General features: G+C 42.3%; 2 protein-coding genes across 3 annotated transcripts in view; both read left to right on the top strand.

Annotated features, from left to right (window-relative positions):
* The window catches only part of LOC147033432 (nuclear factor 7, brain-like), a 64,436-nt gene extending 42,183 nt beyond the window's left edge, over positions 1–22,253 (top strand). Inside the window, exons 5-8 of the mRNA XM_085871630.1 lie at positions 3,687–3,709; positions 4,176–4,303; positions 7,707–7,760; positions 20,689–22,253. Of these exons, the coding sequence (XP_085727756.1) occupies positions 3,687–3,709; positions 4,176–4,303; positions 7,707–7,760; positions 20,689–21,221 (738 nt within the window). The 3' untranslated portion in view covers positions 21,222–22,253. The remainder of the gene's footprint in view (positions 1–3,686; positions 3,710–4,175; positions 4,304–7,706; positions 7,761–20,688) is intronic.
* Positions 1–25,806, top strand: part of LOC147033431 (uncharacterized) — a 319,898-nt gene that overhangs the window by 287,247 nt on the left and 6,845 nt on the right. The gene's annotated exons all lie outside the window — the stretch shown is intronic.

The following is a 25,806-nucleotide window of genomic DNA, read 5'->3' as shown; positions in this document are numbered from 1 at the left end:
TTGTTAGTATACTGAATTTAAGCTTATTTGAAAGGTCAGCCTGCTTATCACATCTTTACGAGACAGGTCGAACATCTTTCAATACAAAGGAAAGGTATGATTATATATTCAAAAGTAGATACAGTACATGTTCAAACACATAAAATCAAATCATGTTTGAGTACATTTTCCATTGCAGATTTACACCAATATATTTATTTTAATGTCAAGTTCTAATTATCAACATTTTATTATTATTATTTTTATCACCCTCAAATCCATCATGCTAATTTTGGAGAAATTGCATCGACAGCTGCATGAAGCCAGTCGGGTAAAGTGGTATCATGTTAATATCAAAACTGTTCCACCAAATGCAGTCAAACACTGAATATATCAGTGATATTCATTTGTTTGGCTAAAAGATTGTGTCTTATTAGGTTTTAATCTTCAAGCAGGGACATGATCCAGCCTGTAAAATGTAAATTAATTTCACGCTTAGACTTGCAAGTTAGACATTATCTCTGCAACCTCAGGTGAATGGAGGTTGTTTTCACCCCTGAATGTCTCTCCTCTCTGCTTGTTACTGGCAAAACTGAAGATTCACAAGTATATTGGTTGGTCTCTCTGTTATTCTGTCTTCTGTCTCTTTCCTTGTCTGGATGTCAATCGCCTACAAGTTGCATTTTTACTCAATATACATTAAATGTAAGCACCTGGTGGAGAAAGTCACAAGCTGGAAGGCTATTGGTTTTGAGTTCAAAAGATCAAAGGTCAAAGTTACACCAATCATCAATTTACATCCAATTCACTTGATATCTATACACTACCGGTGAAAAGTTTGAGTACACCCCCATTTTTCCAGTTTTTACTGAAATTTAAGCAGTTTAATGTTTCAATGTACTCTGAAGTTGAAGCATAGAACAAATAAACAATTGAAGATGAAAAATAAATCATGGAATCGTTTTGTTAAACAAAATTTAATCTAAAGTTTTGACTCATCAAAGTCACCACCTTTTGCAGATATAACAGCCGAACATACTCGTGGCATTCTTTCGACAATGGAAATCAACTATTGTTTGGAAAGTTCTTCCCAACACTGTTGCAGAAGTTCCCACAAATGTGTTGCACTTGTAGGTTGCTTTGCTTTCACCCTTCTGTCCAGTTCATCCCAAGCCAGCTCGATGGGGTTTAAGTCTGGAGACTGTGCTGGCCATTCTATGATTTGAAGCTTACCGTCTTGTTCTTTTCTTCTAACGTAGTTCTGACATAGCCTGGAGGTATGTTTTGGGTATTTATATTGCTGTAGGATGAACCCCTGACCAACAAGGCAGAGACCAGAGGGTATTGCATGGCGCTGCAATATGCTGTGGCAGCCCTTTTGGTTCAGGGTGCTAGTCACTCTGTGCAAGTCGCCGACTGGATCCAGCAAAAGAGCCCCAGATCATCATGATTCCTCCTCCATAATTGACAGTTGGTGCCACACACTGAAGAACCATCCTTTCGCCAACTCGACGGCGTACAAAAACCCTGCGTGATGAACCGAAGATTTCAAATTTTGATTCATCGGTCCAGAAGACCTTCTTCCAGTTTTCATTAGTCCACTGGCGGTGCTTCATGGCCCAGGCAAACCTCTTTTTCCTATTTTGCCATCTTAGCAATGGCTTTCTTACTGCCACTTCACCTGTCAAACCTGCAGCTCGAAGTCTTCTTTTCACAGTTGAAACGGAGACTTCCTTACTTCGACCAGTGTTAAGCTGTGCTTGAAGCTGCTGTCCTGTGAGCAGCCTATCACACAAGCTGTTGACTCTCAGAAACTTGTCTTCTGATTGTGTTGTGGCTTTGGGTCTGCCAGACCTCTTCCTGTCAGTTTCCTCCAGTTTCCAAGTGCCTTTTGATGGTGTAGGAATCTGTACTCACTGACACCTTGGCTCCTTTGCAATTTTTCTAAAGGAAAGACCTACACTTTTTAGGGTTATCATCATGGTCTATCTGTCTTCCTTTGTTAATTGTTTTTTCTCGCCATTATGATAGCAATATACTATTTCCTGAAGTGCAATATTGTCCAAATAATGCTTCAGAGGGTGTAGCAACACAGTCTGTTCCAACACTGCTTTTATACAGACAGAGGGTTTGTAACTAATCAACAAAAGTTGGGACACCTGTTGGAATTTTTGCATCAACTTTCAAGGCTTAATTTACTTTCATTGCTGCAGAACAGCTGCAGTTGCTAACCCATTACTTGTTCAGTGAAAAGGGCCTTTTTTAACAACTCTGAAATTTACATTATTTTTCAGTTTTTGGAGATCTAAACTTTGTTTTTTTTTACTGCTTCGTTTTGTACCTTTTCAGGTTATTCACTGGACTTGAACTGCTTAAATTTCAGGAAAAACTGGAAAAATGGGGGTGTTCTAAAACTTTTGACCGGTAGTATATCTATCAATCAAAAACCTGGAAGCATATTGTTTATCTGGATTTCACAAGTTTTGTGCTATGCATGACATCTTTCCTGTTTGTTTGTTTGTTTGTTTGTGAGCAGGATATCTCAAAAATTTATGGATGGATTTGGATTAATATTGGTGGGCAGGTTGTGTGTGTGACAAGGACTAATTTATTCGACTTTGGTGAAGATCCAGATACAAGGATTCAAAAAAGTGATTCTTCACCTTTGAGAGATCCTGCCAGAAGGGATATACATGTAGCACGATATTTCAAAAAACCATGGACAGGATATGATAAAACTTGGTGGATGAGTTGGGTTGGTGAAAAGAACAATTGCAAGTTGGTGTTCAGCCTGGTGGAGGTATATACTCTACCAGCACCATTCTAGTTTGCATGATTTCAATATACTAGTATGTGCCCATTAAAAAAACAAAAAAAAACTTTCAAACCGCGTGCAAGAAACAACAAACACACAGGCCATTTCTTCACTCTTGCGTGCCCGTCCGTGCGTGGCCCGGAAGTTCGCATATCGCAGTTACGATTATTCGCAATTTACTTTTAATAGCCAATTATTCAATTAGCGCCAACATATTTTGCTTTTTCGCAATGTCCTCGCAAGGAAAAACACAAAGAGAAGAGAAGAGAAAAAAAAACCTTCGTGCAAAAAAAATAAAAAATTACTTCCTGCTTCGGAGCATACCAGCTTACTCTGATGTTACCGAAATTTATGCACCGTCTAATATGAAAACGATCATAACTTGGGGCATTATGTTTATCTATAAATGCGCATAAGAAATCGAGAAATTATTAGAATACAGTAAGTCATCATTATCCGGAAGTCCGTACGTTGTAACCCGTAATGGGGAACACGGCTGAGGTTCTCTTCCCCATCGGCCACGCCCACGCAGCAACGTGTCTTGTCATTGGTTGGTAAATAAATGGCCATAACTTGGGAAGCACTTGTCCGATTAATATCAAACCTTGAAAAGGCACATCCTCAGGTCCCCAGCAATATATCTGGCAAGTTTCAATTAGATTGGACCAGTGGTTGTCGAGAAACAGCGGTCACACACACATACACACATACACACATACACACATACACACATACACACAGACACACATACACACATACACACATACACACAGACACACATACACACATACACACATACACACAGACACACACACATTGCTGGAATTATAGATATATGAAGAGACATTAATTAATCAATGTTGAAGTAATTCACTGTTTACTTCCTTTTCAGGGTTATAAGGATCTCATAAAAAGGTAAGACCTTGATTGTGTGCATCACATTGTCTGGCACATCATGTTGTTCCTCCTCTCTGTTTCTACTTTAGAATCCTCATGTATTTTCATTCATCATCTGATATATTTTGTTTTCTATTTCTCCAAAAAATATGAAATTCACAAAAATGTCTCAACTCGTCCACATTTGATGTCCCTCGTTATATAATATAATGTGAATACATAATATGTGAGAGAACATGAAGAAAATAAAAGTTTATCAAGATTCTACTCCATTTGTTTTGACCATTCTCCAATTGATATGTTCGTTGAATAATATATTCTCATTAAAATATGGAGTAAATATAAATTCCATCCATCATTCGATTTCAATCGCAAGTTTACGGATAACTTTTGTAATGAGGTATTTTTTAATGCTATTTTCAAACCTTTTCTCCTCCAATCACCTCCTGGCCTTCCTGAAGTTGTTTTTCTTTTTCATCCCAAGGCTCGAGTCGGTGTCACACTTTCAATCTCTGAAGATGGCACAACCCACAGTGTTGGACTTCTCTGTGGAGGAGAAGACTCTGGACTTGCTCACCCAACAACATGACAAATTTTTGAAGAATATAATGAGTGAGTGACACAAATAGGGGATTTTATAAGCAGAATAATTATCTGAGCAACATATGATTTGAGAGAAACAGGGAAGGTAAATAGAAATCTCTTCTCTCTTCCCATGGTATTCAAGGCCATCTCCACTCATGGCTCGCAGACTTCCTCTCCTGTCGCAGTCAACGTGTGGCCCTAAATGGAGTTCTTTCATCCCCTCTTCCTGTCCAGGCTGGAGTTCCTCAAGGTAGCGTTCTGGGCCCTGTTCTTTTTCTGGTTTTCATCAATGATCTCTCGGACTCTCTGGAAAATCCTCTATTTCTCTTTGCCGACGACTCCACCCTCTGCCGTACCATCTGTCATCCCTCAGACCGGCAAGCAGCAGCTTCTTCGCTCACTGCAGATCTGGATAAAATCACAAACTGGTCCAACACGTGGAACATGTCTTTCAATCCAGACAAATCTCACACTCTCACTATGTCTCTTCAAAAGGACCGTTTACAACCCCCCCCCCCCCGCCCATCCACTTTCTCAACAATCCTCTGGAAGAAGTCTTTTCTTTCAAGCTTCTAGGTCTCACTATCTGCCATGACCTTTCCTGGGAAAGTCACATTTCCAACCTCGCCTCAAAAGCCAGTCGCCGACTGGGAATCCTCCATCGTGCTAAGTCCTTCCTCGGCCCTCTTGACCTCCTGACCACTTACAAAGCTTTTGTCCGTAGCCTGATGGAGTTCTGCTCTCCCCTCTGGGCTGGTGCTCCTGCCTCCCACCTTTCTCGGCTTAACGCTGTCGAAACCAGGGCATTTAAGATCATCAGCATCTCCCGCAATGAAGCTGAGTCTTTGGGCCCCTCACTCAATCACCGCAGGTTGGTCGGTGGTCTTTCTGTCTTCTACCGACTCCTCTCCAGCCTTGCCCCCCCCTGCTCTCTCTGCGATTTGTCCCCACCACATTTCCACAGGGCGCTCAAGGTCCGCCAACAACCCCCTTCTGGTAAAACTACCAAAATCACGAATCACTGCTCATCTTCACTCTTTCATTCCTCTTTTTTACCGCCTTTGGAATAAACTTCCTCACTCTATTCTTTCCCATTCTTCCCTCCAGGCTTTCAAAACAGCTGTTCACCACCACCTCTTATCTTCCCCCATCCAAATCCTCGATCTTTTCTACCCCCGATAATCCACCCAAGCCCACTTCCTTCATTTCTCCTGCTTTCCTTCCTGAAAGTCCCTGAAATGTCCATCTTCTCTTCGCCATGTTCCCCGTCCCATCCCCATCCCTCTCCCTTCCACAGTTCACCTAATGTGTCTGTTCCCCACTGGTTTGTCCCTTCCACTCCCGCCCTCTTGTCTCATGCCTCCTTGCTGTGAGTTGTGTGTTTGCTCTCATACGAGCCTCGACCAAGGTATACAAAAAAAAAAAAATAGAAAAGTGAAAAAGGTACAAATGGCAAAGATTGTCCTCATGTAATACGTGACTTTCAAATTGACAAAATCCACCCCATAATGCTGCACATGTACAGAATCCATGAGGAACAGCGGTGTTTGGGGAACCATAAAGTATACCATGTGTGTGAGATTAGGATTGCAACCTAAAATAGCTCACAAAGCTTCTAAAAGAAGCCAAAAATACTTGGAAAGGGACCTGATAAAAAGGACTGTGGCTCTGTTCAACGACAGAGTTGGAGAACTTTCTCAGCTTGGCAAATGGGCAGCTGCTCGTATTACAAACTCCCAACCATGTGGGCCAGTGAAAGGCCTGAGTGGACGGACGTGTGCTAAACAAACCCCTGATGGATGACCACCATTGAATGGACTTTGAACTTTGTGGCAGTGCCTCCTGCAAATATGGCAGTCTTCATAATTTATTTAATGGTCATCTGCAATTGGAAAGACAATGCTGTGCATCATTAACAAATAATGATGACCAACTCTTCGCTAAAGGACGTCTTCGTGACGTGAAAATACACAAAGCTGGTGCCAGCTATATTTATGTGGGAGCTGAATGTATCAGGTAGACTTCTCGAAGGGAGTCATCTTATCTGGCTTGGATGTTGCTGAACAGCAATGGAAAGGGCATGTGTAGGACTTGTGGATGTACGTGGTAAGTATAAAATGATGATATTTACTATAAATCATTTTGGGAGGGGTGGTTGGGAGCTAGGGGAGCTGTGAGGGTTGTTTTAAATATTTTTTTTGTTTAGTTCCGAGGCCACAAGATAAATTTTATGATATTTTTGCATCCATTGCTGGAAGGAGAAGTGTGTGTGTGTGTGTGTGTGTGTGTGTGTGTGTGTGTGTGTGTGTGTGTGTGTGTGTGTGTGTGTGTGTGTGTGTGTGTGTGTTATTATGCCTGATGTTGACTTAATAGTGATTGTGGTGGGCTTGGGATCCGAGAATCCTGAGTTCAAATTCCACTTGCTGTTGAATTCACACTAGGTGGGGTCGACTCTGCCTGTCATCCTTCTGAGGTCGGCAAAATGAGTGCCAGCTTGCTGGTGTCCAGTGACGGAGTGTCGCCCCGTCCACGATTGTGCCCAATAGCCAAGGAGACTGCTTTGGCAGCACCAATGTTCTGCTCAGATTATTGTCCCAATGATGGATGGTTGTGTGTGTGTGTGTGTGTGTGTGTGTGTGTGTGTGTGTGTGTGTGTGTGTGTGTGTGTGTTTGTGTGTGTGTGTGTGTGTGTGTGCGTGCGTGATGGTGGCTGTAACCTGTGTAACACAAGATTGCAGAAGTTTATTATCAGGGTAATTCTGCACTGTCTTCTTTTGTAATTCTGCACGCCCGATCACAGCAGAGCGTGGAAAAAATGTAATGATTTTCTACGTCCTGCTGTAATAAATTGCTTTTTACAAATGCACCCAGCTCGTTTTGTCTTTTCCTCCATTGGTCCAGCATGGTCCACACGTTAGCTTAGCCAGGAAGTTAGACCACACCGAATTGCTGTTATTCGCCGATGTGTTGGCAGCTCCGCTCGGATTCACCTGATACGGTAAGTTTAACATAAGTACGCATCGAGGGCACGTGACCCTAATTGGCCGGCTGCCCACAAGTAAGTTATTACAGGAAGTAGTGTAACCATGCCTGGATTGGCTGTGCCAATCAGTGTTCGTGGTTGCCTAGAAATCTGCCGTTGTGCGGAGTTATCTGTGCCAGACGGCTTCAGGACCGGTTGTCCGAGAGGGACCCGAGCGCTTCCCCACGTGGCGAGCCTCGAACCCCGAGTGCGCAACAGTATAATGCAATTTTCATCATGTAACAGTGAAACACCAACACTAAACCTGCTGATTTTGTTCAAATCTGTTCATTCTTAAATGTTGTTCCTCAAAACAAAATATATATATATATATATATATATATATATACAAACAGTAGAGGATTTACATTGCTGGTGATTCTTGTCCATCTTTCCTTCTTTCAACAGAGCCAGTGGAGCACAAAAGGTCTGAGCTGGATCACGACAACTTGAAAAGTCTTTGTAAGTGAAGGGAAGTGATCCAGGATGAAGGGATTGAAGAGAATGAAATTTTTTCATTATCATTCTTTGGTTCTTTTCTGTTTCTATGATCTTTATAATTCCCCCTTTCTTGGATTTAAGTCCTTCCCTTTCCTTTAATTTGTTTTCCCTTTTTATTGATCATGTTCCACTTGTTTCCTTTGTATCATACATGGGTCATATGTTCAACGTAGTTATAGTTATCCTGTGTTTCGAAGGTTCACTTTTGATTTTTTTAGATCCTCGTGGAGGATCTCTAAATCTTACTCACGTTGTTGTTCTTGTGGACTTTTTTGTTTCACAGCCTACAGTTTTCATCGAAACTTCCTGAAACTTGGCGTATATATGTAAAAATTCCCCGCACAGACAGTAACCATCTCCGATTTAGAAAATTCCTCCGAGGAAAAAAAAGTAATGACGTCAAAATATCTCCGCTAATGGAAATCGCCTAAAAATTATCTCCGAAACTAGGCAAGCTTTTTGAATTCTGTTTGCGGGAATTGAACAGGGCATCAGCAGAGATGAATTACCGCACATATGATACATCACTATGATGTCATATCAATTTTTATGACGTCATTCCTATTTTTGACATTTTTTGTTTCACAGCCCAGAGTTTTCATTGGATCTTCGTGAAACTTGCCATGTATATGCAGAAAGCCTACGCACAGGCAGTAACCATCTCCGATTTTGGAAATTCTTCCTACAAAAAATGTTGACGTCATATCGCCGCTAATGGAAATCGCCTATACCATTATCTCCGAAACTAGGCAAGTTGTTTGAATTTTGTTTGCGGGAATCAAGCCGGGCATGAGCACAGATGATTTATCGCAAACCTGATACATCACAATGACGTCATATTCGTTTTTATGACGTCATCATTAAGAGGACAAGGATCTAAGCTCATTTCAGCTTGTTTTTGTCGTGGAGGATGAAAATCTGAAGAAATTTCAAACAATGAATGAATTTTCTTTTGTTTGGGGATCACCCAAACTAATTTCAAACATGGAATGCATTTTTTGAACACAGTATAGGTCCATGGCATCGTGGAAAAACGTACCCTGAACGGATCAGGATGAAACAGAACAAAAGGCGCAGTAGAGAGAGGGAGAAAATGCCAACAGCCGTGTTGAAGGCCAAGCTTCAACAGACAATGGGAGTGGAGAGGAATGGGGGTCAGGAGCGGACACATGGGGTGGACAAGATGGACACAGAAGGAAACTCCCAGGAGGGAAAAACTGTCAACCTGGAAGGAGGAGTGCTCGGGGTTGGCTCACGGGGTGGGGACGAGGGTAGAAGAGCTCATGCTTTTGGATTGGGGATGATCCGAGATGATGCTGAACAGTTGTCTTGAAGACCTGGGGGGAAGAATGAGTTTGAAGAGAATGTGTATGTTGGTATGACAGTCGGGGAAAAAGAGAAGCGAATGGGTGAAGGTGAGCAGTGATCCTTTGTTTAGGTAGTTTCACCAGAATGGCGTTGATTGTGGACCATGTGTGCCCTGCAGAAACCTGGAGGTGGGACAAAGCATGGAAATAGCAGAGGGGGCAACACCAGCAAGGAGGTGGGTGAAGATAGAGAGACCACCGACCTGTCTGCGATGGCGAAGTGATAGACCCATCGACTCTGCTTCATCGCGAGAGATTTTAATAATCTTAAAGGTTTCCACAGCGTCAAGCTTAGCAAGATGTGAGGCAGGGGAGCCAGCTAAGAGGAGAGAGCAGTACTCCATCAAGCTGTGGATGAAGGCCTTGTGGGTGGATAGGCATTTTTGTAACATTTCCCGGCAGACGTTTAGTCGAAGGCTGGCTGTGGAGGCCAACTTTGAAATAAGTTTTGCCAAGAAAGATCTTGGTTCATCGTGAGACCCAGAGGTGTGAACGACTGAACGTCCTCAAGAGGATTGTTAAGAAAGTTGACAGGAGGGTTTTACAGATGGTCCTTTCAGAGAGAGAGAGAGAGACAGTGACAGTGTGAGATTTGTCTTGATTGAAAGACATATTCCAAGTGTTTGATCAGCTGGTAAGTTTTTTTTTTTTTTTTGGTCAACGTCTAAAGAGAGGGAAGAGTCTGAAGTCTGCCTATCTGAAGGATAAGGGGTGTCATGGCAGAGGGTGGAGTCATCAGTAAATAGATAAAAGGGATTTTCCATCGAGTCAGATCATTTATGAAGATCAGGAGGAGGACAGGGCCAAGAACACTTACTGCCTTGGTGTACTTCAGTCTTCCCTTGAAAGCCACAAGTTTGCTATGAGGGTGGAGGAAGTCAGGAAGCCATGTGTGAAGTCGGCCTTGGATGCCATAGTCAGAGAGTTTCGAGAGTAAAGCAGACTATCAAAAGCAAGAGATATGTCCAGAGAGTCGGCCCTGATGTCATATCTGATATTGTGGGCCTCCATCCATTGTTGGGTGAGTGTAAGCAGCATGTCCAAGGTGGAGTGACCAAGTCAGAAACCAAATTGGTTATCTGAAATGAGGTTGTTGGAGAAAAGGAAGGATTTCACATCAACTGTGATTATGGATTCCATGACCTTGCCGATTGGAAGCAAGCCATCGGTCTATAGTTGAGGGGATCCGTTTTTGCAACCTTTTATATAATGCAGTGATGTTGGTAGATTTCCAAGCAGATGGAAGATGACATAGCACATGTGACAGGGTGAAAATGGCAGAGAGAGGATGTGCAAGAGCAGCAGAACAGGTTTTTGGAACAAGTTTGCTGATGCCTCCCGTCCAGTTGCAGAATCAGTCGAGTGTTGAAAATAACCTTTTGCACCTTCTCAGGTGCAAAAGAGGCAATTCAGGAGCAGTTGGATATGACTGGGAAGGATGGGTACCAAGAGTGAGGAGTTGGGCACACAATAGTTGGAAGAAAACACAGAATTGAGGTATTCGACCTTCTCATGAGCGGAGTCGGCTGTGATTCCATTTGGAGAGAGGATAGGGATGGAAGGGGAGCATACTCCGGAGACATACTAAACAAAGCACTACACACTAAACAAACAAAGCACTAAACAAACCAGGGTTTAGAGGGGGTTGGGGGGGGGGGGGAGGTGAGAACTTTGAAAGTTCATTGTTAAGGTTGGACATGTTTTCTAGATCTCGTGAGATTTGACAAACACTTAGTGCAGAGTTTTTAGAATACATAACAGTGCCTGACCAAAACTTGGTGCCTTTAGTCGGATTGGCCTTCCAAGAAGAGAGGGCAAGTTGGTTCAGAGCAACTAATTCACCACAGGATTGAGTGGACCATGGGTGGGAAGAAGGGTCAGATAATTGAAAAACAAGATGGGATGAATCTGTGCATGACATGAGATATATATATATATATATATATATATATATATATATATATATATATATATATATATATATATATATATATATATATATAGTAGAAGTGTGGAGGTGAGAGTTGGAACTCTGAATGTTGGGAAGAAGAGGTTCATGGATGCGGTGAGGGCGGACATGCGGGTGGTTGGAGTGTCAATGGAAGATGTGGAGGATAGAGCGAAATGGAGACGGTTGGTCCGCTGTGGCGACCCCTAACGGGAGCAAGCCGAAAGAGGAAGAAGAAGATATATATATATATATATATATATATATATATATATATATATATATATATATTCTGTGAAATGGTTCCCAGGCTGAATTAACATCAGGGGCACTTGAGATGGTTGCTTGCAGTCCCTGCCAATCTGGTTGAATGAAATGCCAGATCCACCAACAGGGAGATAGCTGTCTGTGAATAGCTAGAGATGTTTAATGGGTGGAGTATGCACTTCTACCCACTGTTGCCCTTTGCTGATTATGTTTTTCCATTACCAGGATCACCTTAGAAACCATTGCTTGTGAAACATCAGTAAGTTGAGCTGTCTTTGTCACTGAAGCTTCTGCCAAACGCGCCCCAACAATCACCCCTCTTTCAAAGTCACTGAGGTTTTTCCATTTTCAGCCATGCTCGCCATAATTATAGACAACCAGGCCTGTGCAGTATTTTATACATGACCCAAAGCATGCTGGGATGTTATTTGCTTCATTAATACATGAGCCACACCTGTGTGACCTCTGAAACCCATTGATTTCAATATACTTGATGTCCCTCATTTACCCAGATGTTTCCATTTTTTTGCCCACTTCCTATACATTTACGTAGAGAGAATTGGAGTTGTACTCCCCCACCCCCATCTTGAATTGCAGGGACTATGAAAAAAAATTTCACCTCGATCCTTCTCGGGCACACCCCGAGCACAACCATCATTTTTCGACTCGTTCACAAAGCGGTTCATTCATGCACAGAAATGAGATGAACACACAAACAAAACAACCAAACAAGAAAGATGTCGTGCATAGTACGAGGATTGTTAAATACAAATAAGCAATAGTTGCCATGTAAAGAGCAATTTGGAAATTTCAAAATTTGACCTTTCAAGTGTTTTTCATGATTGAATGTTTTCATAACAAATATGGATGATAGAGTTTCTAATTTTAGACTAATCTAATTTCAGTGTTTTACATATTATGGATGGCTTTATGGATATACTGGTCTTTAACAGATTTTGACCTAACTTTACACACACACACACACACACACACACACACACACACACACACACACACACACACACACACACACACACACACACACACACACACACACACACACACACGCTTTGTAAGTTTAAATTTGAAATCTTGAAAACCTTTTGAGATACAACAACAAAATCGCAAAAGTCCCGTTTTATTGGTGAAATTGTTGTCATGGAAACCGTTTAATTGTCAATACGGCCAAATCGATTGTTCTAATTTTTTGGTGAACCTATTTGATGACCAAATATACAAATCCTGTTCAAATTGCACGTCAATCCGATGAAAATAGACGATTGTAGAAATATAAACTTGAAATCCAAATTTTGGATCTTGACAGAGCTTGAGAAAATGACACCTGAGGATATTTTCCAACCTCAGATTTTAAAGTGTTCCTTGAGTCGAATGTGGAAACACAAACTGGAAGTCTTAACAATGACTCTGTGCTAAGTTATCTCAAAAGGTTTGTCAGGAAACGTGGACTTCCTGAGACCTTGACCTTTAAAATAACGTTTTTAGCTTTTGACCAGCTCTACCGGCTGGTTACCTTTCCTTTTGATCAGTGTGGAATTATGTTAAACAAACAAGCAAACAAACACAAAAAAACTTTGTGCAGAGCACGATACTTGCAAAATCCACCCCCTCTCCAAAAGTTGCCATGGATACATCAAATTGTCCATTTCGTGAAGATTTAAACAAACAATCTTCATCAAAGCTCAGGTCAATCTGATGAAAATTGATTATTTTTCAGATTGATTTTAGAAGTTTGACCCTAAGTTGACTATTGACCTCAAAAATAAATGTTTTCCAAATTCAATGATGCATGATGCAAAATCCTGTTGAACTTTCAAGTTATTAGGATGTAAATTGATGATTTTAGAAGTTTGACCTTGAGTTGACCTTTGACCTTTTGATCACAAAAATGGTTGGTTTCCCAATTCAGCGACGCAAAATGCAAATATTGTTCAAATTTCAAGTCAGTTGGATGAAAAAGAATGATAATTTTAGAATCTTGACCTCAAGATGACCTTTCACCTCAAAATCAATAGGCTTCTCAGTTGAGACGACCTTTACACCTTGGTAAAGTTTCATGACGGTCGGTTTGGAATTGTGACCTGTAGGCGATTGACAGCCAAACAGACAGACAGACAGCCAGACAAACACAGAATAACAAAAACAACTGACCAATCATATTGAAGAAATCTTCGATTTTGCAAGTAACAAACAGACAAATGAAATGAATATACTTGTGTATCTTCGATTTCATAAATAATAAACAAACACTTCTCAAACTAGAACAGCAATCAGTAGAGCACATAACTCTGCCAGACTCAACAGTTTACATTTTGTATGCCGCTGATAAACCGGATCTGAATCCAGTGCTGAAACAAAATCGAATCGCCTTTTTCTTGTCCTCCAACCAACTCATCTACAAAGTTTTGTCATAACTCATCCACAACATTTTGAAAGACCATACTATTTATCGTTTTTGGTCCCATCTCTCAACGGTAAAGAATCACTGAAACAAATTTAAATTCTCGTATCCAGATTCAGATCTTCACCAAAATGGAATCAATTCGTCCTTCTCACACTCCAAACCTATCCACCAAGCTTCGTCCGAATCCATCCATCTTTTTGAGATTGCATGCTGTATATCGTTTTTGGCCCCATCTCCAATGGTGAACAATCACTTGAAGAATTACCGGATCCATATTCGGATCTTCACTAAAATCGAATCAATTTGTTCTTGTCACACACCCAACCTGCCCACCAAGTTTCATCAAAATCCGTTAAAAACGATTTGAGATATCATGCTCAGACAGACAAACATCGAGGTGAAAAGATAACCTCCATCCATCAAAGATGGCGAAGGTAATTATTCATCGTACTCGAACAACAAAGATAAATGTGACATTCTCACTGGGAATCTTGGACAAAATAATTTCATGTTTTCTCATGAAAGAGTGGAATGTTTCACTTCCACAACTTCAATACAAATGAGATAACCGGCTCTCTGATTCCAGAAATAGGGAAATGTAAATCCCACATCAAGGTCTCACCCACACCCCCTCGCTGCCAACCCCTCTGCTGGTACTGAAACGTTCGCAGGTGAAGAAGAATCACTTTTGGTGAGGATCAAACTATCACTTTTGGTAACTTCATTGTGAACTCCAGATGAAATGAGTGGTTACCTCCAACACATTCACAATATGTTACCTCTCATCCATTCACAAAATATTACCTCATACATTGATATGTTACCTCTCGCACACACATGTTACCTCTCGCACACACATGTTACCTCTCGCACACACATGTTACCTCTCGCACATTCACATGTTACCTCTCGCACATTCACATGTTACCTCATTCATTCACATGTTACCTCATTCATTCACATGTTACCTCATTCATTCACATGTTACCTCATTCATTCACATGTTACCTCTCGCACATTCACATGTTACCTCTCGCACATTCACATGTTACCTCTCGCACATTCACATGTTATGTCTCGCACATTCACATGTTATGTCTCGCACATTCGCATGTTACGTCTCGCACATTCGCATGTTACCTCTCGCACATTCGCATGTTACCTCTCGCACATTCGCATGTTACCTCTCGCACATTCGCATGTTACCTCTCGCACATTCGCATGTTACCCCTCGCACATTCGCATGTTACCTCTCGCACATTCGCATGTTACCTCTCGCACATTCGCATGTTACCTCATTCATTCACATGTTACCTCATTCATTCACATGTTACCTCATTCATTCACATGTTACCTCTCGCACATTCACATGTTACCTCTCGCACATTCACATGTTACCTCTCGCACATTCACATGTTACCTCTCGCACATTCACATGTTACCTCTCGCACATTCACATGTTACGTCTCGCACATTCACATGTTACGTCTCGCACATTCGCATGTTACCTCTCGCACATTCGCATGTTACCTCTCGCACATTCGCATGTTACCTCTCGCACATTCGCATGTTACCTCTCGCACATTCGCATGTTACCTCTCGCACATTCGCATGTTACCTCTCACACATTCGCATGTTACCTCTCGCACATTCGCATGTTACCTCTCGCACATTCGCATGTTACCTCTCGCACATTCGCATGTTACCTCTCGCACATTCGCGTGTTACCTCTCGCACATTCGCGTGTTACCTCTCGCACATTCGCGTGTTACCTCGCACATTCACGTGTTACCTCGCACATTCACGTGTTACCTCACACATTCACGTGTTACCTCACCCCTTCACAAGATGTTACCTCACCCCTTCACAAGATGTTACCTCTCACACATTCACAAGATTTTTTTTCTTGTTGTTTTGTACACATTGTCGAGGCTCGTGTGAGAGCTAACAAACAACGCACAGCAAAGGGGGCATGAGGCAAGAGGGGCGGGAGTGGGAAGGACAAAATTGTGGGGAACAGAGATATTAGGATATCTGTGGAAGGGAGAGGGATGGGGCGGGGAACACGGGGTATACAAGATGGACATTCCAATGACTTTCAGGAAGGAAAGCAGGGAATTTGAAGGAGATGGGTTTGGGGTGGATTAACGGGGGTAGAAAAGATCGAGGATTTGGATGGGGGACGATAAGAGGTGGTGGTGGACAGCTGTTTTGAAGGCCTGGAGGGAAGAATGGGATTGAACCGAGTGAGGGAGTTTATTCCAAAGGCGGGGAAAAAGAGGAATGAAAGAGTGAAGGTGGGCAGTGATTTGTGATTTTGGTAGTTTTACCAGAAGGGGGTTGTTGGCAGACCTGCCCTGCGGAAATATGGTGGGGACAAATCGCAGACAGAGTGGGGGGATGGGGGGGGCGAGACTGGAGAGGAGACAGTAGAAGACAGAAAGACCACGGACTTGCCTGCGGTGAGAGGGTGAGAGGCCCAAAGACTCAGCCTCATCGCGGGAGATACTAATGATCCAAAATACCTTGGTTTCCACAGCATGAAGCCGAGAAAGGTGAGAGGCAGGAGTACAAGCCCAGAGGGGAGAGCAATACTCCATCAGGCTGTGGACAAAAGCTTTGTATCTGGTCAGGAGCTCAGGTGCGCCGAGGAAGGACTTTGCATGACGGAGGATTCCCAGTCGGTGACTGGCTTTGGAGGGCAGGTTGGAAATGTGGCTTTCCCAGGAAAGATTATGGCAAATAGTGAGACCCAGAAGCTTGAAAGAAAGGACTTCTTCCAGAGGATTGTTGAGAAAGTGGATGGATGGATGGGGGAGGGGATGGTCTGGGTTCCAAACGGTCCTTTCGTATAGACAAAGTGAGAGTGTGAGACTTGTCCGGATTGAAAGACATGTTCCATGTGTTAGACCAGTTTGTGATTTTACCCAGATCTGCAGTGAATGAAGAAGTGGCTGCTTGTCGGTCTGAGGGATGACCTATGGTATGGCAAAGGGTGGAGTCATCAGCAAAGAGATAAAGAGGATTTTCCAGAGAGTCGGAGAGATCAATGATGAAAACCAGAAAAAGAACAGGGCCCAGAACGCTACCTTGAGGAACTCCAGTCTGGACAGGAAGACGTGATGAAAGAACTCCATTTAGGGCCACACGGTGCCTGTGACAGGAGAGGATGACTGCGAGCCATGAGTGGAGATGGCCTTGGATACCATAGGAAGAGAGTTTGGTGAGCAGGGCAGGGTGCCAGACTGTGTCAAAAGCACGTGATATGTCTAGGGATATGGCTCTGATTTCATGTCCGGCATCGAGGACCTCCATCCATTGTTGGAATAGCAGAAGCAGCATATCCAGGGTAGACTGACCTGGTCTGAAACCAAGTTGATGATCTGATATCAAGCCATTGGAGTAGAGGAAGGATTTAATGTCTGAAGCAATGATGGATTCCATAACCTTGCTGATGATTGGGAGAAGGCTGATTGGTCTGTAGTTGCAGGGATCTGTTTTTGCACCTTTTTATGCAGGGTGGTAATGTTTGATTTCCAAGCAGATGACAGATGACCTTGAGCAAATGAGAAGGTGAATAGAACAGAGAGAGGGTGAGCAAGAGCAGAGGAGCAGGTTTTTAGAATATGTGGGCTGATGCCGTCTGGACTGGTTGCAGAATCTGAGTCGAGGTTTGATAGCAAGCTCTCCACCTTGTCAGGAGAAAAGGACACAGAGTACAGGGCCAGTTGTGTGCGACTGGGTAAGGTGGGTACAGAAAGCAATGGGTTTTGGACACAAGATTTCTATGCAAGCACCGAGTTTCGGCATTCAGCCTTTTCTCGTGCGGTCTCAGCAGTGTGGCCGTTTGAGGTAAGGGAGGGGGTGGAGGGGGAACATACACCAGAAACAGATTTGATTGGATGCCATCAGGATTTGGAGGAGGGAGAGAGGTTTGAAAGTTCAGACTTGAGCTTTGAAAGATGTTGTTTTCTGGCTCTCCTGAGGGTAGATACACACTTGTTCCAAGCTTTGTGGAAGGAACTGAGATTACGCTCAGTTGGGTTTGCTTTGCATGAGGCAAAGGCAAGTTGTTTCAGGACAACTGCCTCGTCACAAGCTTCGGTGAACCATGGGTGGGAGGAAGGGGAGGCCAACTGAAGATGAGAGGAGAAAAATCTGTGCATGAGAGAGAGCAAGTTTTGTTTGAAAGAATTCCCAGGATGAGTTGATGTTGGAGAAAGTAGCAATGTGAGACCAGTCTAGAAGTTTGATGGCTGCTTGGAGACCCTGCCATTCGGCTTGAGTGAAATGCCAGACTCTATGTCATTGAGGTGGTTCTCTGATAACAGCCAGAGAGACGTCTACTTTGACAAGCACGTGGTCAGAAGAACCGATTGGAGCGGAGGATGACGGCAGATATTTTCAGGGAAATTTGTCAAAATTAAATCCAGAAGAGATAGAGCACCATTGGTTGAGATACATGTCGGGAAATTGACCGATTGAGTCAGTCCCAATGAGTCGCAGAAAGCTTTTACTGAAGTGCCATGACAGGTGAATGACGTACACTGAGCCAACTGGCATGATGATAATTGAAGTCACCACATATGAGGAAGAGAGTTTGGAGGAGAAGATAGAAGTTGGTCCATGTTTTCGGATAGTGAGGTGTAAATGGAGTCATCACTGTTTGGTGGATGGTACACCACACATATAAACATGAGGTTGAAGTGGAGGGGAAGCCGAATCCAGAGGTATTCCTGGCGGTGTGGTGGAGTGAGGGCAGTGCATGGAGATTGAAAAATAGAGTCTTTGATGAAGAGAGAAATTCCTCCACCAGGATCAGGCTCAGATCTGTCACACTGGAGGGAGTAACCAGGGAGAGATACTTGGGAGTCAGTGATGTGTTGAGGGAGGAAAGTTTCTGTTCGGCACATTATGTCTGGTTTGTCAGTGGCAACCTGTATGGAGAGATGTCAGGTTTGAGCGAAGGCCCTGGATGCTTGAGATCCAGACTGTTAAAGATGAGGGAGGGAGGAGACTTTGGGTGTAGAGGAGGGGAGGGGAGGGTAGGACAAGGGAGGAGGAGAAGGGAGGTAAGGAGAGTTGTTGAATGAGTGTGGGGGATTGTAGAAGAGCTAGGGGAGTGAGCCAGATGATGAGGAGGAGAAAAGGCTTTGTGGTGCTGGGGGGGAGGAGGGGGCAAGAGAGGGGGCAGAAGCCAATTGAGGATTTGAGATGGAGTGATGACACGGAGGTGAGAGGGCAGAGAAAGGATGCAGAAAAAATCGTGAGGTGAATGGTGAATTTGGATCGGTAATCACAGAGGGTGGAAACAGATCACGTGGTTATGGAGGAGCACGTGGCACTGGGAGACGCACATGGCTATGGGAGGTGTAGAGTCAAAAGTGAATTTATTTATTTTAAATAAGGATTGCATAACATTCGGAAAAAGGAAGGTTGAAGTAAAATCGTGGAGGTGTATTGTGAATTTGAAACGGTAAACGCAGAGTGAAGCTGATGGATCGATGAAAAGTATCAGGAAGAGTCGAGAGACACGTGGTTGCAGGCGTATAGATTGAAATGATATAAGGAAGGTTATTATTTTTTGATGTATTTTTGAAGAATACGTAAGATTCTGAAATGAAAGGTTGTAGGAAGAAATTGTGAAGGTATTGGTGAGAGTGGGTCAGCTCAAGTAGAATGAAGATGGTATGCCAGCAGAAGGAAGAAGAAAAAGAGGAATACGAAGAAGAAGAATCAGGACTTGTGGGGTGCAGGGAGAAAGGTAGTTTTTTTTGTTTCTTGTCTTAAATTCAAAACAAAACAAACAAATAGAGTGTTTAGTTGGGAGGGATGTGGGGCGTTGGGAAAGTGGGGAAAATATAAATCGAAGGTAATTGGGAGAGAATACAAAGAAAAATGATCATGTACCTCGAGGGGAAGGATAGGTCGGCCTCAAGGGACCCGGTAAGACAAGGTCGACAAAAACTCACAAAATAGCACGATTTTTTAAACAAAACCGAACTCTGAACACACAGAAACATGTAGGTGAGAAAATAAACAGTTAAAACGAGACAAATAACGACCGGAAAATTAACTTTGAGAAAGTCGGCAGAGAGCCCTGAGAGAAATCTGCCGTTGCTGCAAACCCAGAACCGGAAGTCTCTCATGTTACCTCTCACACATTCACAAGATGTTACCTCTCACACATTCACAAGATGTTACCTCTCACACATTCACATGTTACCTCTCAAACATTCACAAGATGTTACCTCTCTCACATTCACAAGATGTTACCTCTCAAACATTCACAAGATGTTACCTCTCTCACATTCACAATATGTTACCTCTCACACATTCACAATATGTTACCTCTCACACATTCACAAGATGTTACCTCTCAAACATTCACAAGATGTTACCTCTCACACATTCACAAGATGTTACCTCTCAAACATTCACAAGATGTTACCTCTCTCACATTCACAATATGTTACCTCTCACACATTTACAATATGTTACCTCTCACACATTCACAATATGTTACCTCTCACACATTCACAAGATGTTACCTCTCACACATTCACAAGATGTTACCTCTCACACATTCACAAGATGTTACCTCTCACACATTCACAAGATGTTACAATTCACGTGAAACTAATGTATTTTTGAAGAGAAAATAAATAATCACTGATCGTTGGAGGGGTTTATTTATTTAATTTGAATAAGAGGCACAATGGGATCATCGTGGGATTCCTCACCAGGTACAAACAGGGTGAATTACGTTTACTAAAGAAGATGAAATAAAAAATGTATTTAATATTTCAAAGGTTAAAAAAGAAATGTTTTTGTTTTTGTCGTTTTGTCTATCAAAGCCCTCGACCTGTCTCTTCGTGTCTGCAGATGGGCAGACCCCAAGTCTGGACCTAAACTCTGCAAATATATCGATCATGATCTCCCAGGACCTCAGGACGGCGACTCGAACCCGGACCGACCAACCCTACCCAGAACATCCTGATCGGTTTGGTCGTTATGCACAAGTTGTTTCCTCTGAGAGTTTCTCGTCGGGCCGTCACTACTGGGAGGTCGATGTGAGTTCGAGTCGTTGGTGCAGAATCGGAATCTGTTCAAACTCCATGGAGAGGAAAGGGGAACGGGGAGAGTGCGTGTTAGGAGAGAATCCCGAGTCTTGGTGTTTACAGAAACGGTATAACAAATACACAGCAATGCACAACAATCAATATACCGACCTGTTAGTGCAGGGGAATCCTGAACGGTTTGGGTTCTTGTTGGATTATGAGGAGGGAGAGTTGATGTGTTTCCAGGACTCCCGGGTCCTGCATGTGTTCAGGGGGAACTTCATGGACCCCGTTAAACCCGCTATTGGGGTTTATAGACACGAGGATGACTCCGTGCGGTTTTGCTCCTTGGGATGATTCCGTTCTGTTCATGATGGAAGTTTATTTCAAGAGATGCACAAAGTGGAGGTTATTTTTGGTTCAAATCATTAAAATCATTTACTTGTGATTATGACGATGTATTCACGATCGGATTGTTGATTTATTAATAAAGTTTATGAAATTAAGTACATTTATTGTTTTTAGATTTTCGTGTTTCATGAAACAAAAGCCATTCTCTAACCCCAACCGAGTCTGTCCATCCATCCGGAGTCTCTCCTCGAAAATCGATTTATCTGAAGTGCGGTTCAAACTTCTGCGTTGGTGTTCGGCGAGACCAAATGTTTTGGATGAAATGGCAGACTTTCCTCAGAGTGGCGTCCCTTGCTGAAGCTTTCTTTAACTCGGCTGCTGTCACGAAGTTGTCGAAGTGTATTTCTATAACATTTCAGTCTTCAGTAGTTGTCGATACATCTGGGTTACTGTCTTCGACAAGCCCACTGAGCATATCCACAACTTGATTGTTCGAACCTGTCACATTCCGGACGTCAAAGTTAACTCTCATTATTGAGATTGTTAACTTATTGATGAAGTTAACCGGACCATCTGGAGATGCGCAATTGGTTGTGACCAGATCCCGTCATCGGAAGTCGTGTTGTGAGAGCATGGTGGTCGGTCTGTGGTGTGAATTTCCTCCTGAAGAGAAACGCATTCCAGTGCTCGCACACAAATATACAGGTGAGGGTTTCACATTCACCTGTCGAGTACTTTCGTTCAGTCTCAGACTGTTTTCAACGAATCGACAACAGGTCGATCCACTGTGTTGGATACTTGCAAAAGTATAGCATTCAAGGCAATTCCTGAAGCATCAGTGGTGACCATTCTTGGTCTGTGGGGGTCAAAGTGCTCAAGGATTTGGGCACTTTTATTTATTTTCAAACCCTGAAATGCTTGTGTCTGTTTGCTGGTCCATTTTCATGGGAGGTCTTTCTGCAGTAATATGCGTAGTGCTTCAGCCACATCAGCACAGTTTTCAACAGACTTGAGGTAGAAGTTAGTTACACCTTGAAACGAGGAAAGTTCTGATGAGTTTTTTGGATCTGGAAGACAATTGATATCCTGAACATTGATGTTCAGTGGACTAATGCCTGCTGAAGAGACATAGTATCCCAGGAAATCAATCTCGTGTCATTTGTCATTGAAATGTCATTTGTCATATTTAAGGATAATGTTACTCCTTGTCTAGTCTGGTCATGCTATGCTGCATTGTGATGGAATCGGACCATGCGTATCCGAGAAATGGCTGGGGACACGTTTAAGGAACAAAATGGCCTCCCACTCGGCCATCTTGGATCTGAACTCCAAAAAAAATTTCAGGGCATGCATAAACCATCATTCATCTGTGTAGCAAGCTTGAACAAGATTGGTAAATGGTTGAGGACATGTTCGATAACAGGTTGTTTTTTTACAACTAAAATGCTCGCTAGTCTACCAGTCAGCCATCTTTGATCAGATCGCAAAATAAAGTGAGGTGCATATGTTTGCCATCATGTACTGTGCTTTTGCTAAGGTTGACCAACATCAGTAAATGCTTGAGGACGAGTTCCACTGTTGAACATACTTTAACATCGGGGTTTTTATTTTACAACTAAAATGGCCACCCGTCGGCCATCTTTGATCGCGAAACAAAATGATGTGCATATGTATACCATCATGTAATGTCTTTGTGCCAAGTATGAATAAAATTGGTCCACACATGCCTGAGATATTGTTGCGGATACACGCACGTACACGCTGACGCGAAAATCGAGACCAAATCCATAAACGCCCATTTCGGATAAAGTCCAATGGGGGCAAATAACCAATTGCTTTAGAAACAGTCATGAGGACAAAGGAAAATGTGATCACTCATACGCTGCTGAGCTTAAAAGTTTATCCCCCCCACCACCCATCATCATCATCATCATAAGATACGGGATGAAACTTTGCCACCACAGCACCCGTAACCAAGCATATAAGCACAAGCACACACCTGTCGAGAGTCCCTTTACAGATCCAAATCTGCCCATATGTACAACATCCATGTGTGCTGTCTACATACCTCTACCTTGTAGTAACTGCCGAGTGTACATCCCGATCTGGACAAGAACTGTACCACTATCGACTGCAGTAGTATCGGATGTTCGGCAAGTGGCTTTAGCATTCAAATGAATGGTTGATAAGGAACGACTGGCTTGGCAAGTGACGGAGCTGATTGGTGATTGCACATTCCCGCAAAAAACTAGACATCACCGATTCCTTAACATTTTCAGATTTTGTGTTAATTACTGCATGTGATGGACAGTCTACACAGGGTTCGTTGAATTGTGTTAACCATTGCAATTACGATTTCATTTTCCAAACAGAACTGCAGCATTCACTCCTCCAGCTCATTTTGGATACCATGTCAGTGCTTATATAAATCGCTGGTGCTCCTGCTTCTCCAATTTTTGCATTACTGTCTCGCATAATAATGAAAACATCTCCTTTAGGCACCTGCACTTCCAGTTCATGCAACTTTCCATGAAACTCCTCCACATTTTCTTCATCTGCTGCAAAAGTTGGAGGGTATCTGCAGGATGATGGTGTTCAGTGGATTCCCTTTGCATCTCACTGATATTGAACTATTATTGACTGGGTTGTATCACAACACTGACCCTGCCGTCTTCTGATGGCAAGTCACTTCCACTCCATTCATTTTACAGATTTTGTTACAAGAAAAGAACACTTTGTAATCGTCAGATTGCAACAGCCCTAAACCAATCTATCGAAGTTTTCTTATCCCCAAAATTTCAGTTCTTGTACTCTACATCTCTCCATTACAACTATCCTTCCCTGACTTATTTGCCTTTTTGTATACGAAGTCAAGACTCGTCTTAGAGCCAAAACACAGAATGGATCAGGACGTGCAACATAACAAAAGGACCAGTAGAAAGAGGAGGAAATGTCAACAGTAGGACTGAAAGAGAAATTAAAGGAGATGGATAACAAGGGATGTGTGGGTAACGTTGAGGGGTAAAGGAGAATGTAGCGGGAGGAGAAGATGGATACAGAAGCAAAAATAAATTTGGTGACAGGGTAATGGGTGTAGAAAAGATCATGGTTTTATATCACAAAAACAGTATAAAAAAAAATCATATTTACTGAAGAATTGTAAAAAAACAAAAAGCAGCTAAAAATTCCCCGAAACCTCATGATCATTCCACAGACAGTAAAATATAAATTTTGACATGGGTATGCGTCGCATTTTAATCTCCCATATATTTACAATTAGCACTTAGCAGTTGGCAAACATTATAAAATTCAGGTAAACTGGAAAAAAATACAGGTCACCGAGAATAACCTGTTCGAAGGTTACCTGGAATAAAATTTGAACATGGGCCCAAGAATGACAAAATTGGTGAAAGTTCATGAGAAGCTCCACATGCCAGGCAGCATGACTGGATAATAAGCAAACAATCAGAAAACATTACAAAGACCTTTATTAAAAAAACATCTTGTTCCATATTGAATCAATTGTTAACAATGTGTCCATCTATAAACTGTGAAAGTGTTTCAAACTTCTGGTTTCATCACAGTGGCCAGCATTGGTGTTGCTACAATTGTTGAGAACCAAAAAAAAAAATTCTTTCTTCCGAATCATATTTACTGAAGAATTGAAAAATAAAACTTTGATCTCCCTTGGACCATCGTTAGTATCTCATTCATTGAACATTTGAATATCCTTCATTCATTTATCAGTGAGCCACAAACAAAAGTCTCGATGTATCAAGGAGTGGTTAAGATCGAGGAGATGTTGTTCTGGAATCAGGCACAATCTAGTTCACAAAAAAATATTCAAAAATCTTCATCAAACCGATCAAGGCAAATTATATTAATGAACTCCATTCAAAAGTAAGTTAATTGTTTAAATCAAAGCACAAATTATTCCTCATCAAACAGAATATATTTGTTTATTTTATTTTTATATGTTCAATCCAAGTCCTCATGATGTTTCATGAAGCAATTTAATGTATGTAGGAGGAAAGTGTGAAAAGTTTTAGCTGAAATTAAAAACGTCAAAACTCACAAAACTGAGATTTTCTTCATTAAAAAAACAATTAAAACATTTCAACAAATTTTTCGATAATAATTGAAAGCTTGTTTTCTATTCCTGCTTAAAAATTGATCATCACTTATTTTATTTTCTCTCTCGAAATCAGGGAAATAAGTTTTCACACACTCCCAATGTGCAGAGGGGTCTATCATTTGAATAGAATTGAATTGCGGCATTTCCGGCATTTCCAGATGATACAGCAAGTGGAGTACAACGCGGTAAATCCAGTTTAAGCAAACACGAAAAAGAAAACGACGACGAGGGAAGCAGTTTTGATGGAGGAGCTCTCACAAGAGGAGCGATCCACGGTCGTGGACAGGCACGCGGTGTCGTGCACGATCACCAAGTCGTTACAAAAGTCGAGGTACAATGTGAGCATCGGGCAACTGATGCTGAGGAAGAACCCGAGGATCACCACCAGAAAAACAAGCTTCAGAGCTCCTCGCCTACTAGACATCAGAGCGAAAGCGTATGTGTACGGCCAAAACA

This window comes from Eptatretus burgeri, chromosome 2 (genome assembly GCF_056783735.1).
Source record: "Eptatretus burgeri isolate ZD-2024b chromosome 2, Ebu_testis_v1, whole genome shotgun sequence".
NCBI lineage: Eukaryota > Metazoa > Chordata > Myxini > Myxiniformes > Myxinidae > Eptatretus > Eptatretus burgeri.
This window is presented reverse-complemented; position numbering and strand designations above follow the sequence as displayed.